This window comes from Dipodomys ordii, unplaced genomic scaffold, assembly GCF_000151885.1.
Source record: "Dipodomys ordii isolate 6190 unplaced genomic scaffold, Dord_2.0 Scaffold36, whole genome shotgun sequence".
Lineage (NCBI taxonomy): Eukaryota > Metazoa > Chordata > Mammalia > Rodentia > Heteromyidae > Dipodomys > Dipodomys ordii.
In genome coordinates, this window is record NW_012267252.1 from 3571311 (window position 1) to 3589812 (window position 18502).

An 18502-nucleotide genomic window follows, 5' to 3' on the forward strand; every position below is an offset into this window, starting at 1 on the left:
AGTCCCCTTTTCACTAAAAAAAAAAAAAAAATACTTTGGAAAGTTAGTTCTCTTTCTGGAACCTGAAACCATACATCTATTATGTGCTTTGTAGTGTACCTATATATTTGACAGTGCAAATATATTATACAAAAAATAAAAATTAAAAGTTATCCTTCAGATCTTCTGGGATCCATAAACTATCTAGGGATCTCAACACACAATCATATAATATTCTGTTTTATTCAAGGAACTAGTGGTGTGTGGAAGGGCATTACAGCAGCTTACTAGAAGGCTTGCAGGTCACATGAAGTTTGTCAGGTTAGACTTGTTTCCAGAATACCCCTAGCTTGTTAACAGCAAATTATGTGCTGTCACCCTTGACATTATTTACTTTAAAAGAAGGGATGAGCCAGAAATAAATTACCCAATATTTTTCCCCACTAAATTAGCAGGAACTTCTGTACTTAGTGGAAACATGTTTTCTTCCTGCATATTTCTGATTAGGGGCAGAGAACTGGCCTTGAAGTAAGTTGTAGTATCTTAGGAATTGATGAACTATCTTATTTTCTCCTCCATAAATACTTTGTATTGTTATAAACTCAGACCAAAGCTTCCCCAAACTAGACTTTTCTCTCCCCCTCAAAATGAAAGGGCTTTATTTCTTGCAGAGAATCATGAAAGCTCCATCCCTTCTCCTTTCAACATCCTGCCTGACAAAGGTTGGTATGTTGTTGCTTCTTTGGTCTCATATACTTGGTGTTGGAGTTGGCAGGAAGTAGTGTACAGGGCTGACTTCTAGACCATTACTGTTAATTCTGAATCCTTCATGGAGTTTTGTCCCCAAATACACTCTTAAATGTCCCACCACTGAGGCTCAGCTGATGCTTTCTGCCTTCATATACAACTTTTTTTTTTTTTTTTTTCTGCCAGTCCTAGGGTTTGAACTCAGGGTATAGGCACTGTCCCTGAGCCTCTCTGTGCTCAGGGCTCGCATTCTACCACTTCAGCCACAGCACTACTTCTGGCTTTTTCTGAGCATTAAATACAAAAGAACTACTAAGAACTAAAATATCCAATATAAACAGAAAAAAATTATATATTTAAAACCCCAACTAAAGCCATTGTCATTTGTTTTAGAAATTCCAACAACAAGCACTACTCACAGAAGAATTCCCAAAGTTCCCCACATACTTGGGCCATGGGGATGTAAGCAAGATGTCAACACCCTTAAACTGGGATGTTGAACACAGCATTGTTTTCAGAGAAGACACATCCTTGGGGCTAAAACTGTAACCAGGGACTGGCTCACTTAAAGACTCTGTCCCACTGAGGTATACAATCTGCAGTCCTGAGCTTCCAGTGAAGATGCCTTTACGACCTGGGTTGAAAGAAAAATGGATATTTGTTAGTCAAAACTTCAGAACAAAATGCCATCAAGATGGCCAGAAATCTCTCTGCCCTTGTCAGAAACCTCCTTTATTTCTGCCATTCCATATACCTGAAAGAGTATAAACTCTGTGGCCCTACAGTTAACCTGACTTCAACAGTATTCCTGTTCAGTAAGTCTGAACAGTCCTTATATGGAGGCTACTGGTACCCATGGGCTGCTCTATTTATACCCAGTACCTTTCAAATATTATTGATACACTTTGGGAAGCAGTGACCAAGTAGGAGGCTTTCTATTGTTTAAAGAATATTCTATACAGATTGAAAGAAACAAGATATCTGGAAAGAGGAAGAAATAGGGGGAAAGAAAAATGACTTGTAGTTCTGAAGAATGTTTAGTCTACAAAAGAAATTCTCAAGCCAAGAGTTAGTGGCTCATGCCTATAATCCTAGCTACTCGGGAGGGTGAGATCTGAGGATCATGGTTCAAAGCCAGCCTGGGCAGGAAAGTCTGTGAGGCTCTTATCTCTAATTAACCATCATAAAATCAGAAGTAGAGCTGTGGCCCAAAGTGGCAGAGTGCTAGCCTTGAGCAAAAGAGCCTAGGGTAGTACCCAGGCCCTGAGTTCAAGCCCCAAAGCCAACCAAAAACTTAAAAAAAAAAATTCTCTTCAGGAAGGCTGCAAGTGAAAGAAAACACTTGAGGCCGGGCACTGGTGGCTCACGCCTGTAATCCTAGCTACTCAGGAGGTTGAGAAATGAGGATCACAGTTCAAAGCCAGCCTGGGCAGGAAAGTCTGTGAGACTCTTATCTCCAATAAACCACTAGAAAACCGGAAGTGGTGCTGTGGCTCAAGCAGTAGAGTACTTGCCTTGAGCTGAAGAGCACAGGGACAGTGCCCAAGTCCAGAGTTCAAGCCCCACAACCAACAAAAAAAAGAAAAGAAAAGAAAACACTTGAAAATAGCAATTGTTTTTTAAAATCAGAGCCTCTATTCTTTTTTTTTGGGGGGGGAGGGGTCCAGACGTGGGGTATGAACTCTGGGCCTGGGCACTGTCCCTCAGCTCTTCAGCTCAAGGCTAGCGCTCTACCACTTGAGCCACAGCACCACTTCTGGCTTTTTTTTCTTTTTGCTTATGTGGTAATGAGGAATCAAACCCAGGGCCTCATGCATACAAGGCAAGCGCTCTACCACTAAGCCACCTTTCCAGCCCTAGAGACTCTATTCTTATCTCATATTATCTTCTCAGCTTGTGGACTTGATTCCATTCCTTTCTGCTAATTTCCAGATTTTGTTCCATCAATTTTTAACCTCCCTTTCATCTCTGTGCGTGCATACTCGTATGTGTGTATGTGCCAGTCCTAGGGCTTAAGCTCAGGGCCTGAGTGCTGTCATTGAGCTTCCTTTGCTCAAAGCTAATGCTTTACCACTTGAGCCATAGCATCTTCTGGGTTTTTGGTGGCAACTTGGAGGTAAGTCTTACAGATTCTTGCCTGGGCTAGCTTCAAACCTTTATCCTCAGATCTCAGGTGTTCTGAGTAGCTAGGATTATACCTACCAGAGCCAGGCTCATGCTAAATATTTTAACTCTCAGTTTCTTCCATCATCTTCTTGCTTCCCCTCTCATTTTATCTCTTCTCTAACAAATTCTTATTTTTTATCTTTATACGATTAACTCCCTAAAGCCTATACTATTCAACACTGATCTACCCATTACAACTGTTTGTTGGATGTTCTGCAGTACTATAAGTACATTATCACATGCTCACCATCTCAGGCTTGTAGCCTGAGAATGGGACTCAATAGTAGAATATGGGCCCAAGTCTTGGGTTCCATCCCAAGAAAAGAAAAAAAAAGCCACTGCTCATTTCTCTAATTGGATATCAAAAAAGCTATTTCAAGCCAGGTACCAGTGGCTCACACTTATAATCCTAGCTACTCAGGAAGCTAAGATCTGAGGATCGTGATTTGAAGACAGCTTGAGCAGGAAAATCTGTGAGACTCTTTTCTCCAATTACCTTCCAAAATGTTAGCATAAAACCTAGAGCTAAGCTATTTAGAAGCCTAACTTAACAAGTAAGCTGTATATATCCAGCGAGGATTGTGGTAAAGCATATAGATGGAGTTTTCTTTACTGAACATAATTTATACCTTAAATGCTCCATACTCTATGGGTAAGTTTACCTCTCTAGTTGGCTAAAAGGCTATATACTGAATTAAGGGAACACAAGGAGATTGAGGGGAAGTTGAAGAGACAACAAAAAAGTTCTATGGTCCTAACCGCACAGAAACAAACATTGCAGAAGAACACCTCCTACTCATCCTTTTTCTCTCAGGCAATAAGGGCAGAGGAATCCAGTCAAAAATTTCCTTGGAGATTAATTCTTGAAAAGTTTGTTATATTCATTACAAACAAAAAATATGAACTTACCCAAGTATGTAATGTTTTCAGCTAATTCACATCCATCGGCATCTTGGAAATATCTTATCGTTTCCTGACTATTGGCACCAAGCACATAGGTCTGAATAGGAGCTTGTAAAGGAAACAGACATGATACCAAAAAAGTTATCAGACCTCCTTTGAAAAATTGCTTTGGGAAAAATACTCAGCAAGAGTAAGCAGTCTGGCATTCCTCCTCCTACTCCTATAGCAATGCTAAATGTGGAAGTGGAATGTAGTCACCACTAAAGACAAGCCAGTCTTCTTGTGGCTTGACTAGACTATTAAACAATGTCACTAGACTAATGAAGTGAATTTTTTTTTCTGTGGGGCAGGGGAGGGTGTCAGTCATGGTGGGACTTGAACTTGGGGCCTGGGCACTATCCCTGAGCCCTTTTGCTCAAGGCAACACTCTACCACTTTGGCCACAGTGCCACTGAAGTGAACTCTTAGAGTGGTCGATCAACTTATAATGGGGAAATCACAACTTATAATGAGGAAAAAATTATGACCTAAAGAATTTAATGAATAAAACACTAAAACTAGAAAAAAAGAAAAAGCACACTTGGTTGCACTTAATTCAGTTGTCAGTTTAAATAAGTATTATTTTCCTGGAACAAAATTCAAAATGTGAACATGATTATTACTCATTTACACACTTTCTAGCTCAATACAGAGTTAGGGGAATTTTACACACACACACACACACATTTTTCAGCTTATTTGTGTTCTTGAGGATCTTTGCCTTGTGTTATTTTTTTTTTTTTGGTCTTTTGTAGCTTTTTTCCTCCCCCCAGGGCTGAGGACCGAACCCAGGGCCTTGCGCGCGCCGGGCGGGCGCCCTTCTGCTGGGCTAAACCCCCAGCCCCTTGAGGATCTTATTATGTAGCATGAACTGTTTGGGAACTCTCAGTTCTCTTGCTTTGGTATCCTGAGTGCTGGGATTATAGGTGGGTACTACCATCCCTGTAAAGAAGGAAATGTGTGTGTGTGCACACACATGCACGCACACACATGTGTGGTACTGGGGACTGAACTTAAGGCCTGGACACTGTCCCTGAGCTTTTTCGCTCAAGGCTGGCACCCTAAAACTTGGGCCACAGATCTACTTCAGGCTTCTGAGTATTCCTTGGAAATAATAGTCTCATGGAATTTCCTGTCCAGGCTGCCTTTGAACCATGATCCTCAGATCTCACATTACTGAGGCTAGGATTACAGGTGTGAGCCACTGGCACCTGACTAGGAAATTCTTTGTTATTTTGGGGTTTTTTTGTTTTTATTTTGTCAGTTGTGGGGCCTGAACTCTGGGCCTGGGCACTGTCCCTCAGCTATTCGGCTTAAGGCTAGTGCTCACCACTTGACCCACAGCTCCACTTCTGGCTTTTTCTGCTTATGTGGTGCTGAGGAATTGAACCCAGGGCCTCATGCATGCAAGGCAAGCACTCTACCATTGAGCCACCTTCCCAGCCCCTAGGAAATTCTTAAGTAACTAATATGTGAAAAACAGTCCAACAAGAACTACAGCACTTAAAATTGTTAGAAATCATATGCTAAATAAAAATGTCTATACCTTTCTTGATGCCAGTCTTATACTCCTCCCATTCAGCATCTGAGGTGGAGCCAAAGAAATTTCCTACACACAACAGCAGCTAAAATGAGTTTTTTAAACAAATATATGAGATTTTAAAATAGTACATTATTGATAATAACATGCAAATAACCTATATGACCATCTCAAATTAGGTTTTTGTTCTTCATTAATTTGCAGCATTTCAATGCACAATTCTTGAGGTGCAATGTGACAGTTACTCATTCCATGAATTACTAAACTTTAGCTCTTTGACCAGCCAATTCCCTGTTCCTGAGGACAGGGAGAAGAGTGAGGGAAATGGACTTTCAAAAGAAGTCACAATTCAAGTGTTCTTCAAATATTCCCAGTTTTACTTTGCCATTCCACGGCTCTCTTCACCATCCTTCTCCTTCCTAGGAGCACACAGTGATGAAGAAATCCACCTTTAAAAATCCCTCTGTGAAATTCACAACTTACATTTCCTGCAAGTTGCCTTTACATGACTTTAACCCAATTAACAAATAATACTATACCTTAGAATTCTGTTTTGTAAATCGTTAGCATTTACAGTATAACTGGCAACCACACATAACATTGATTTATACCTCATTAGTTTGTGGATCATTCCCATGTTACCTGATTTATTCCATACCACACATACATGAACCAGGAGGTTTTATTAGCCTGTTTTCAGGTTTTGTTTTGTGTTATTTTTCCATTCACAGAGCTTGACTATAGGGCCTGGGTGGTGTCCCTGAGCTCTTTCACTCAAGGATAGCCTTAAGAGTCTCAAACACTTTCCTGCCCTAACTGGGTCTGAACCATGATCCTCAGATCTCAACCTCCTGAGAAGCTAGGATTACAGTCTTGAACCACTGGTGCGTGGCTCGTTTGAGGTTTTTTGCACAGTAATAAAGTAACAAGATTCAAGTCCAAAAAACATTCTATATTAAACAGGTCTCCCTCCTCCATCACTCCATAGATACTAAGTTCTCACATGAAAGGAACTCAAAACAAAGAAATGATATTCAATTAGGATATTAAATTTTATTTTAGTATAGCTGACTAAAATACTAAAATTAAATTTAGTAAAAAGGAACATCTTACATCAAAGTTTCCACTTTTCTTCTGAATTGCTCGAACTCTATTGAATAAAACATCAAACTTCCCTTCAACATCTCCACAAGCCAAGCTGCAAATAAGAGGTAAACGTTATGTCCCATTATAGTGATTCGGTGAGAATTTTCTGAATGAACCAAGTCCTCTCCACGATCCCACAGCTTCTCCTTGTGACCCACGGAAGTGCACCAGACTAATTATCTTATCGGCCTCTGCCCATCAATACCTCGGAGGTCTAGATGTATTTGGTTAATGAACAAATAGGGTGGCCGAAAGTGAAGGGGAAAGGATGTGTCGCTGGCCAAATTGGCTTAAAGTGTGGGAGGTGTGACTCCGGGAGCTTCCACCTGTCGCAGCGAGTTTGCGCCCTCCCCCCAGACCCCTCTCCAAGGCAAAGACGTCACCAGAGCTCCCCAGCAGCCCTGGGACCTCCGCTTCTCATTCCCCCGGCCTGACACCCTGTCCCGAGAAACACCCCGCCAGTCTCTACATCCAAATACACGCACATACAAACCCTACACACACACACACACACACACACACACACACACTTCAGATTCGGGGTCACTCACAGGCGCAGCGGGTTTTGAGCCATCGGTGCCAATGGCTTAATATTGGGACGATCACTTAAAATTGGGACCCACTACGCACACCCCGGAGAGAAAGGCCACGGCACCACAATAAGACGTCATCACATCTCAGCCAATGAGCATTCAGGTGTGGACGGCAAGCGCAGAGGGACACAAGTCGCACATGCTTGTGCCTCAAGGAAGGGAAAAGGAGGGAGGGAGGAACTGGCCAAAACGAACCTTAATTCTTTAAAAATAATGTTTTTTGGCTTGGTTTGGGTTGTTTTTTTTCTTTCTTTCTTTCGGAGCTGAGCTGCTGAGTGCATTTCCTGGCACAATATTGAACCCTAACTTTATACTATAGGTCTGGTGAACAAGGCAAATGCCGAATCTATAGTCACACTTTTAAAAATGTTTGTATGTCTGTACTGGAACTTGAACTCAGGGTCTGCCTAGGTGTTGTCCCTGAGCTTTTTTGTTCAAGACTGGCACACTACCTCTTGAACCTCAGCTCCACTTTGGTCGGGAAGGGGGGGGGGTGGGGCGAGAGGGGCCTAGTAACTTGGAGATAGAGTCTCAAGGACTTTCCTCCCCGGGCTGGCTGCCACGTGCGATGCACATAACATAGCCTCCTGAATAGCTAGTATTCCTGCCATGTACCCAGTACCCACCTCTTAAAAAAAATATTTTAAAGCTACGAAAAAAGTTACAACACTGGCCATCACCTTGATTCAGTCTGTCACCACCACCTTAACAGCTTTGCTCCTTTGTGCTCCCTTTCTCTCAAGATCTCCAAGCACTTTGCTTCTCATTGAATCATTTGAAAGTGTTGTCATCAGTAATACCTCAGTATACATCTAACAAGACATCATCTTACAAGACCATAATGTTTGCCGTAGAAAATATTAATTCAATAATATCACCTAATATGGGCTGGGAAGGTAGCGCAGAGGTAGAGCACTTGCCTTGCACGCTCAAGGCCCTGGGTTCGATTCCTCAGCACCACATAAGCAAAAAGAAAAAAGCCGGAAGTGGTGCTGTGGCTCAAGTCGTAGAGCACTAGCCTTGAGCTGAAGAGCTGAGGGACAGCGCCCAGGCCCAGAGTTCAAGCCCCATGACCGGACCCCAAAAAAAAAATAATATCACCTAATATGCATCCATATTTAAAGGTCTGAAATTATCCTCCTAGACTGATTTTATATCTGGACTCTGTTTTCATTCAGGAACTAAGTGTCATATTTCCATTTGGTTCTCTCTCTTCTGAGTCTGGGTCTGTCATGGGGCTTGCACTCAGGGCCTGGCTATTATTCCTTACCTCTTTTGCTCAATATTAGCACGCTACCACTTTGAGCCACAGTGTCACTTCCAGTTTTCTGGTGGTTAATTGGAGATATGAGTCTCAGCGGGTTTTTTGCCTGGGCTAGCTTCAAACCACAACTCTCAGACCTCAGCCTTCTGAGTAGCTAGGATTGCAGGCGTGAGCCACTGGTGCCCAGCCTTTTTTTTTTTTTTGCCAACCTTGGGGCTTGACCTCAAGGCCTGAGGAATGTCCCTGAGCTTTTTCGCAGGGCTAGTGCTCTACCAGCTGAGCCACACTTCTCTTCGTTTGCTTTACTGGAGATAGTTTCATGGTTTTTCCTGCTCTGACTGGTTTTAAACCACCATCCTCAGATCTCAGCCTCTTGAGTAGCTAGGATTGAGTAGCTAGTTGGTGGCATAAGCCACCAACTTCCAGCTGCTTTCTAGTCTCTTAATCAACAAAACCTCTTCTTTTTTGTTAGCTGGCTTTTCTGAAGAGGTGGGGAAATTTGCAGAAGGAAACAGTATATAAGAAAGTGGAAACAAAGGAAAGAGGTTCCTACAACCAGGGGACACCAAGTGATTCAAAAGAAGTTCAAGAAAGAGTCACAAAGTTCTGGTTTCCCCCACAATTTTTGCATTACTTTTGTAGGAAATACTAACTTCCTTCTTTTCTACATGTTGATGCCCCCTACTCCATGGGTAACCTAAGCATAGATTTCCCCTTCTTTTGAAAAAATACAGCACTGGGACTAGCACTCAAGACTGAATCTTAAAGAATGTACAAGTTTGTCAATCAATATGGACAGGGAATAATTCCAAGATGAAGAAATAGCGGTAAGACAGGAAAACTCATCTTGGAATTCTGTTACCTTTGCAATAGAAATTTTGAACACAATTTTCATCAATGAATTCATGAAAATCACTAAAGGATTAAAGCAGGAAAAATTTTGGAAAGGTTGCTGTGGTGGCCGCAGCCCCTAAGGGTGCCCAGGCTACAGCCCCAAAAAGTGCCCAGGCTGCAGCTCCCAAGGGTGCCCAGGCTCCAGCCTCCAAAGGTGCCCAGGGCCCCGGGAAGGCCCCACAATGAAGACCTCTTGTCTGCCAGCCTGAGCACGGATGGACTGCTGTGGCTCCCTGGCCACCATCTTCAGGGTGGGCCGGTGGCCTCTGTCGTTTCTACCAATAATGCTGAGGCAGGCTCTGGTAAAAAAAAAAGAAAGAAAGAAAGAAAGAAAGGTTGCTGTGGCAACAGCGAAGAAGGTGGGTTAGAAAAACAATGAAGATGAAAAGGGACCAGAAAAGAGGATAAACAATGGTCGTCTAGAACATATAGTGGAAAAAGACAGACACAGAAATAAGCTCTTTGGGAGCAGGAATTGGGGACCACAGGCACCTTGGAAGCTGCTAATACCCTATTTTGCATAAGATTACTTTCTTCCAAACTGGACTTGTTCAGTAACTCCTACCTTCTGATGTCTTTAGTGTGAAAGAGTTCCCAGAAGTGCCCCAACCCCACAGACACAACTAGAAAATGTTTTAAAAAGTTTATTATTGTCAGCTACCAGCTTCTGACCTAACAGTGTGACACACACGTCTTGTCTTTATCACATTTCCAAAGGGTACACATCAGACATCTGACTGAGAAGAGACCAGAAGGGCACACTGGATATTTATTAACACTCCTTTCACTACTTCTGCTAAGGGGTTGAGAGAGTTTTTGGCTTTGATTATTGATGCCGGGACTGGGATTTGAATTCAGGACCTTGTGCTCTTGCTTGGCTTTTTCTTCTCAAGGCTGACACTCTTGAACCTCAGATCCACTTCTGGCTTCTTGCTGGTCAATTAGAGATAAGCATCTCAATGGATTTTTTTGCCCAGGCTGGGTCTGAACCATAATCCTCAGATTTCAGCCTCCTGAGTAGCTAGGATTCCAGGTGTGAGACACAGGTGCCTGCCCAGCAATTTTTCCAGTCCTTAAGACTTGACTTGGAATTATTTCATGATGTTGTCATTTACAATGTTATAGAAAAGTAAAATTACTCATGCATAGAAAGAAAGAAATTGAAAACAAAAAAAACCCACATTTGTTTTGTTTCCCTTTTTAATTTAGAATAATAGTTAACAAGTATCATTAATGAAAAAAAAACAACTATTTACAGAATAATGAACTCAAGAACTAGACATTTGAGAAAACAATACAGTAATCAAATCCTATCAGACAAGACAGGTCCTTATTTGGTTCTCTGGCAAGCCCAGGTTTATCCTGAACTTTGAGAGTCTCTGTTCTGAATGATGAAGCATTCAAGTAAAATGTAGGAAATCTGAAGTGAGTTTCTGAGGGATACTGACTCAAAGAAGATTCAGGAGCAGCCACAGTCCTCCAGTTTATTCATCACTGACACGTTCCTAGGATGACCAATAGATTTCTGCTGAGGATCTCTGGGTAATTTATCAGCCTCATGGTCATGTGTTATAAAAAATTTTTCCACATTTAAAAAAAAGGCTTTATCCCATAGAAATATGTTTTCATCGCTTTTCCAGCTTCTTGTACTTGGCTTCTGTGGATAATCAGGGAAGATGAGAGAAGGGGACATTAATTATAGTTTTTGGGGGTGTGTATGTGTGTGTGTGCGCATATGTACCTCTACTGGGGCTTCAATTCAGGGCCTAAGCACTGTTCCTGAGCTTTTTCACTTTACCACTTGAGCCACATCTCCAGTTGCAGCTTTTATTTGTTTACTTTTTTTGGGGGGGGGGTAGTTAATTGGAGACAGTCTCACAGACTTTCTTGTCCTGGCTGACTTTGAACTATGGTCCTCAAATCTCAACCTCCTGAGTAGCTGGGATTACAGGTGTGAGCCATTGGCACCTGGCTTAGCTTTGTGCTCATAATTACTTAAACCTATGGGAATTAAAAAGTCATAAATTACTTCACAGATTTGTAGAATAAAAAACATAAAACATACCAGGTGCCGGTGGCACATGCCTGTAATCCTAGCTATGCAGGAGGCTGAGATCTGAAGGCAGCAATTCAAAGTCAACCCAGGCAGCAAAGTCCTTCAGGCTTAGCTCCATTAACACTATCAAAAAAGCTGGAAGTAGAGCTATAGCTCAAGTGGTAGAAAGTTAGCCTTGAGCAGAAAAGCTCAGGGACAGCAACCAGGCCCAGAATTCAAGATCCAGAACTGTCCAATCCCCACCCACTCCCCACCCCCATGTATGTAAAGCGTTAGAACAGGATTTAACAAATCATTAAGTATAGGAACTGTTCCTAATAATAATACTTGGGGGAAGAGCATTGGGGATTGAACTCAGAGCCTCAAACTTGCACACTATGCCTCCAGCCCCCTTTTGTATTACTTATTTTTGAAGTAGGGTCTCACTTTATGCCTGGGCTGTGATCTTCCAACTTGTACTTGCTGGTGTTGCTATGGATGACAAGCATGTGCCACTGTGTCCAGCCATGGTGCTTTCCCAATAACAGGCATATACTATCATGCCTAGCCATTGGTTGACATGGAGTCTTATAAACTTCTTTAGTCTGGGCTGGCCCCAAACTGTAGTCCTGAAAAGTTACTAGGATTTCAGGCATGTGCCATCACATTGGCTATTGTTTTTGAGACATGATTGCTCTATGTAGCCTAGGCTGGCCTCGAATTTTTTACCCAACCTCAGCCTCCCAAGTGCTGGAATTATAGGAATGCATCACCAGGCCTAACTAAGGGGTACTCCTTATTAAACCAAAACAAATAAAAATGGTTACCCAGTTTTTTTGAATATGCATCCAACTTGTAGGCTGCCTGCTCAAGAGCAGCTACCTGCTCCTCAATTGCATTGATCTGATCCAGGTAAGGCTGCAGTTCAGCATCTTTAGAAAGAAAATACATGTTTACATATCTTGAACAAGAAATGTAAAAAAAAAAAAGAAAAGAGCAGAAAGTAAGAATGCTAGTGTTGCTCCAGCTATGCCTAAATAGACTAGGTGGGGTAGCAGGAGTCATCGTTAACAGAGCAGACCCTTTGGGAGACATCTGCTAGGTTAATCAGCCTAGCCAAAGGAAGTCTCCTATCTACTAATTTTCCTTTTTTTAAAAAAAGAATTTAGCTGGGCGCCAGTGGCTCACACCTGTAATCCTAGCTACTCAGAAGGCTGAGATCTGAGGATCACGGTTCAAAGAAGCCAGCCTAGGCAGGAAAGTCCATGAGATTTTTATCTCTGATAAACCACCAGAAAACTGGAAGTGGCACTGTGGTAGAGCACTTGTTTGAGCTGAAGAGCTGACAGACAGCACCCAGACGCAGAGTTAGAGCCCCATGACCAAAAAAAAGAAGTATTCCTTAAATAATCTTCTAGTTCCCTATTCAATTTCTTTATAATGTCACACCAGGAAAGCATGGTCCCATGTAAGTTAATGGGAAAATAAATTCAGCTGCTCTAAATTAACATTTTCTATTTATTGCTTTTCTGTTTTGAGAGTTGTCATTCACGAATTTTGTGGTTTAATTAATTTGCTATCATCTCTTCTGTCCCCTTCCCTTCTAAGAATTAACTGGTAAAATCAAGATTAAAAAGCAAAAATAACCCATCACCAAAATATGTTAATCTGCAAAATGGAAGAAATTCACCTTTTTTATATAATTCATTTTTAGGAGATGACCCCAGAAGAAAGGGATCTCATGTTCCCTCCCTCACTTTAGTCCCAAGAACAGAACACTACATATAAACAAATTTAATGATAAAAATTATTACTTACACTTCTGGTTTAAGTCCTTTAAGTTTCTACTAATGTTTATAGCAATATCTTTCATTTCAAGATACTTCAAGCTGGTTAGTTTATTCATATTTTCCAGGAGCTTATAGTCTTCACTTGTGGCTTTAAAATAAACAGAGTATATGATGCCATTAATATTTGTCCGAGATCAATGAAATGTGGAATTTTAGCCAAATGATAGTTCAAGACTTTTTTGTTGTTGTTGCCAGTCCTGGGACTTGTCCCTGATCTTTTTTGCTTCAACTCTCTACTACTTGAGCCACAGCTCCACTTCCTGACTTTTTATTTAAAGATTAATTGGAGGTAAGAGTCTCACAGACCTTCTAGCCACAGCTAGCCTCCAAACTCAACTGTCAGACTTCAGTCTGAGGAGTAGATAGGATTACAGGTGTGACCTGCCTACACCACTTTAGTTCAAGACTTTTATACTCAGCCTGTACTCTCTGAATGACTAACTAGAAACTAAGGCAACAATGGGAAAACTACTTAAACAACAACAAATCCAGAAGGTCTTGAGTCATAGTTCATCTCCTTGGGAAATGGTAAATATATGTCTTAAGAAAAGGTAGGAGCTAGGTGCTGGTGGCTCAAGCCTATAATCTTATCTACTCAGGAGGCTGAGATTTGAGGATTATGGTTCAAAGCCAGCTCCAGCAGGAAAATCCGTGAGACTCTTGTCTCCAGTTAACCACTAGAAAACCAGAAGTGGTGCTGTGGCTCAACTGGAAGAGCACTTTTAAGATGAAGAGCTCAGGGACAGCACCCAGGCCCAGAGTTCAAGCCCCATAACCAGAACAAAAAAAGAAAAGAAAGAAAAGGAAGGAACTGGGCACCAGTGACTCACACCTATAATCCTAGCCACTCAGAAGGCTGAGATTTGATGATTACAGTTCAAAGCCAGCCTTGGACACAAAAGTCATGAGATTCTTATCTCCAGTAAACTACTCAGAAAAAGCTGTAAGTGGTGCTGTGACTCAAGTGGTAGAGCACTAGCCTTGAACACAAAGAGGTCCAGGACCCAAGTTCAAGCCCTAGTACCCGTATAAATGAATGAATGAATGAATAAATAAATAAATAAAGTTGTGTTGTTTTCTTAAAAGGTAAAATGGCCTTGGTACTTCTATAGCCTGAAAACATGAAACTGGAGGATTTCATAACATGTGTTATTAAACTAGAGCCTGGCCACCTCTTACTAATTCATTTATCACTGTGTATTCCATTTTATACAATGATTTTCCAAAGCATCTGTCAGCTTCTCATATCCCTGGTCTCTTCCCATCCACACTGAAATAAATGGCTTCTACTTCAATTTTTGCGAAAGCCAAGCCAACTACCATAAACTGCTTCAACCTCTCTGACTTAACTTCTAAATGTCTCTGTACCTTCCCAAAAGGATTTCCCTTTCAGATCTGCTTATCCTGCTCTGATCGTCTTTAAGCAGTAAAGCCACATATGCATGTCATCTGGGTGTCCTAGTAGTATCTATAGGCAGTGAAGCCAAAACTGAAAACATTTTCACACTAAACATGGTTCCTCCTTCCTCAGAAACAACTTGGACTGCTTAATACCCATTTCAAGTTATCCAAAGTCTACATCTACACTGTTCTTACACCAGCTTATTTGTCTCTGGTTTCTCTTCTCTGTTATCTCATATTCTTACTACTATCAAACTATAGTCTCTTTAAAACAAGCATCACCCTCTCAAATACCTAGAAAGCAGCAAAGTAGTATAAATGGGTGAAACAAGTCAGGTGTTTGAATATTAAATTCATGAGAAAATTATGTACTTTCACAAAGAAATATGCTGCCTTTCATTTCTTGGAATATGTGGCTCTGATTTTTAGCACTTAGATAGGCAGTTTTGAAAGGGACATTGGTATAAAAAATGACTTCTGTACTACAACTATAAAAAGCAATAGTAAGTGAATATGCTAAATGACAACAGACACTAGGTCTTAATAGAGGGAAAAAACAGAATAGGCTCTTTAAAGGAGGCATTTGCTCCACATTAGTCAATTATTTAGCCTCTCAGGAATAATTAATTAAGACTGGGGGTGTGACTCAAGTGGTAGAGCCCTTATACCTACCACTATTACAAAGCCCTGAGTCTATCCCAGTACCTAAAGAGAGAGAGAGATTGGGGTATTAATTTTCTAGTATGCTTGGCCCGATAGAGCCAATATCAAAATACAAAAAGGAAAAAAAAAAGAAGAATGGACATTAGTATTGCCAAATATTTGGCCTTTGTTGAAAAGCCAAAAGTCTAGATTCTTGTTACTTGGTTTCTCTTGCTTAAAAGCAAACAATCAGGCTAATAAATTATTGCCCCAGGACCCCTTCTCTTCTGCAAATTTCTTTTCTCATAGATTCTTAGCAGCAATTTCCTGGGGAAGTGAAACAATATAGTAAAGGCTATGAAAGGCTTCCAGGGACTAGCCTTCCCTTTCTCACTTTCCTCCCCACACAGGTCAGGTGTCCACTTGGGAAAACACACAACAGACTAAAAAGTAACCCCAAAGCATTTGCCACCAAATCCTAACAGAGCAACCTAAGAGACACTTAAATCTGCAGGTCACTCCCCATTTCTGTTTCATTCCCCCCCCCCCCATGCCCCAACACCTCTGCTTTAGTCAAACAAACGGGTTGGCTTACTCCATTCCATTCACAATTTTTTCCATTATTCTTCCCTTCACAATCCAGCTCAAAACACACCTCCCCCCTCCCCAGGGAAACATTTCTTGCATAATATGGCTGGATAATTTTTTTTTTCTTCTCATGGCTACAGAGGCCTGCATGCAGAGTTGTATTAAGTATGTCTTCTTAGGTGTTTCAGAAAGTGGCTGGTGGGCTTCTCCTGAGAAGGGACGGGGCTCTTTCCTTCCCACTCATGACTTCCTCCTGGTCCAGGAGGCCGAGGTCAGGGCGTGGGGCATGGGAAGGGGAGGCGGAGCTGCTGATGCTAAACCATCACCTCTCTCTCAGCCACACCCAGCCCTACCTGGATCAACCCAGACCCGGCCTCACCTGTCAGCTCCCCAGTCAGGTATGTGGCCATTTTGGAGAACATATCCCGGCAGAGTTCAGTGATGTCAGCCTCCGCAGGTTCCTTGGCTTCTTCGGCCGTCTCCACGGCGACATCGTCTAGGCCAAAGGAGAAACGAGTAAGTGTCCAGCCCTGCACTCCAACCCAATCCGGAGCCGCTTCCCCTCCAGCCCGCTCCGTCCCACCGTGCCGGCCCCGCCCGTCGGCCGGCCGTGGTGCCCGGCCCGCCGCCTCCCCCGCGCCCACCCGACGCCCGAGCTCGCGGCCCGACCATTTCTGTCGCCCTGCTAGGACACACAGGTGCAACCTCTCCGACCGGCCGGATCCGGCAGCCACACACTTCGCCCTGGCCCGCCACTTCACGCCCGTCCACGCCGGGTACCTCGAGCCGGCTCCTCCGGGCGCGTCTCCGGGACACCCTCTGCGGCCGCCGCCATGGCCCGCCCCTGCGCGGCTTCCGGTCCTGGCGCCTGCGCACGCGCGCCGGGAGCGCCCGCCCCGCCTTCCCCGCCGCTGGCTTTTTGAGCTTCCGGCTTGAGGCACGCCTCAAATGATGACTTCTAACCAAGTGCAAGGACGAAGCCAAGACGGAAGATAGAGTATCCGCAGTGAATGGGCTGCTGGGAGTCACGGCCTCTGAGACCGAGGTTACTCTTGTCCCTGCAGCCACACCTTGGAGTTGTCACTCGATTTACACCAGCCACCTGGTCTGGCTTCCTCCATGGCGGACTAGCCAGTTCACGGAAATGGCTGGCGCCTGGGTGCCTACTGCCTACCCCCAGCCCGCACACCCCGCACCTGGCAGGTGTCAGTCACAAAGGATTGACTTGGAAATGGATGCTTATGCGGAGAGCCTTCTCCGTCCCACTCCCCGTTGGATGTACTGGGTTTTTAGCTCCGCCATTTGAGCCCTGCCTTCTGCCCATTTTGCTCAGATTATGTTTGAGATAGTGCCTCAACTGTACTCTCTTTAAGCTTCCCACGATATCTGGGAAGGCAAATCTAGCTTTTTCTGTTGAGATGGAGGAGGGTCTCTTGAACTTTTGGTCCCCCCTGGCCGCCAACAGAAAAGGAGATGGTCTCCGTCTTCCAACTAGCTAGGATTTACGGGCGTGAGCCACAGGCCTGGGTTTGCAGGTAATCTTATTTTCCAAGCCTTGACTCCATCCTAAATACACTCCCTCCCAATGTCCTAGATTAATTGAGTTCTGTGTCTTAAATTGCAGACTAGCACTTCCTTCTCTTCATTTTACAGCTGTGTGTGTTACTGGGAATTGAACCTAGGGCCTTTAAAGCCTTTCTTGAAAGAAGTTTAACAATTTTAGGGCTAAGGATACTCTGGTTATCTTAATTGAATTTAGCTTTTCACAAGCTTCTTGGGTATATATAACATTTAACAGGTTAGGAGAACTCTAGAAGTGAGTGAGCAATTGGATAAGACAAAGTGATAAAAATCACAGGAAAAGTCAGGTTTCAGTGGCTTATGCCTGTAATTCTAGCTATTCAGGAGGTTGAGATATGAGGATTGCAGTTCAGGGCCAGCCCAGGCAGGAAAGTCCACGAGACTCTTACCTCCAATAAACCACTAGAAAACCGGAAGTGGCACTGTGGCTCAAATGGTAGAGTGCTAGCCTTGAGCTGAAGAGCTGAGGGACAGCACCCAGGCCCAGAGTTCAATCCCCACAACTGCCGGAAAAAAAAAAAAAAGGAAAAGGGAGAAAAACAGATAAATAGTCTCAGGATCCAGGTTCCTGGACATTCACCATATTGGTTTAGGTTTTGTTTTTTGTTTTGTCTTATCCCAGATTATCCTTCGTCTTCACAGATACATGGCCCTAAAACCTTATAACCTGATTTTCTTTGCAATAAAACTGGATCTCTCTAGATCTCCTGTCTCTACTCCTTTCTTATAGAACTATCATAGTACCATTTCAACCCATTCCTATCAGCCAGAGATTTTTTTAGTTCAGGACTCCTGAAGCAGCCCATCTCCTTCCTAGTTGTCATTGCCCCTATTCTATATATCCCGAGAATAAGAACCCACTCCAGCCCACAAATGGCTCAGATTCTAACTTCTTATTGTCCTTTTCCTTCGAATTGTCCCAGAAACAAATACAAAGACATAGTTTTCCAATGCAATTTTATTGATAAACAACTGGGAAACTCATAATGTCCTATAGAAGAACAGCATTACAGCCCACTACATATTAGACTAAAGGTCTGTGAATCCTGAGGTCATTTTCTTGCCTGATTCCCTTCAGATTCTATTTTCATTTCCTGGTATATATCCACCCAGTTCCTAGTGTTCAGCAGAAAG

The 18502-nt window shown here is 42.8% G+C and overlaps 2 protein-coding genes across 5 annotated transcripts in view; both read right to left on the bottom strand.

Annotated features, from left to right (window-relative positions):
• Positions 1-7164, bottom strand: part of Cwf19l1 (CWF19-like 1, cell cycle control (S. pombe)) — a 28807-nt gene extending 21643 nt beyond the window's left edge. Inside the window, exons 1-5 of one of the 2 annotated variants that reach the window (XM_013017858.1) lie at positions 7072-7164; positions 6488-6572; positions 5381-5459; positions 3802-3903; positions 1146-1360 (exon numbers count right to left, since the gene is read on the bottom strand). In XM_013017858.1, coding sequence (XP_012873312.1) covers positions 1146-1360; positions 3802-3903; positions 5381-5459; positions 6488-6572; positions 7072-7094 — 504 coding nt within the window. In that variant the 5' untranslated portion in view covers positions 7095-7164. Of the gene's footprint in view, positions 1-1145; positions 1361-3801; positions 3904-5380; positions 5460-6487; positions 6573-7071 lie in introns of those variants that run through there. The other variant, XM_013017859.1, reaches the window with a different exon arrangement.
• Positions 7165-10453: 3289 nt separating this feature from the next.
• Positions 10454-16643, bottom strand: Bloc1s2 (biogenesis of lysosomal organelles complex-1, subunit 2). 3 transcript variants are annotated; one of them, XM_013017542.1, is made up of 5 exons: positions 16568-16643; positions 16167-16283; positions 13125-13244; positions 12134-12238; positions 10454-10928 (listed from the first exon to the last, which is right to left on the bottom strand). In XM_013017542.1, exons 1-5 carry the CDS (start codon positions 16620-16622, stop codon positions 10897-10899), a joined length of 429 nt encoding a protein of 142 aa, XP_012872996.1. In that variant the 5' UTR covers positions 16623-16643; the 3' UTR covers positions 10454-10896. The 3 variants fall into 3 exon arrangements, with proteins under 3 accessions (XP_012872996.1, XP_012872997.1, XP_012872998.1); XM_013017543.1 differs by having other exon boundaries at positions 16484-16581; XM_013017544.1 differs by lacking the exon at positions 16568-16643 and adding an exon at positions 16457-16542.
• Between the last annotated feature and the right edge of the window lie 1859 nt (positions 16644-18502).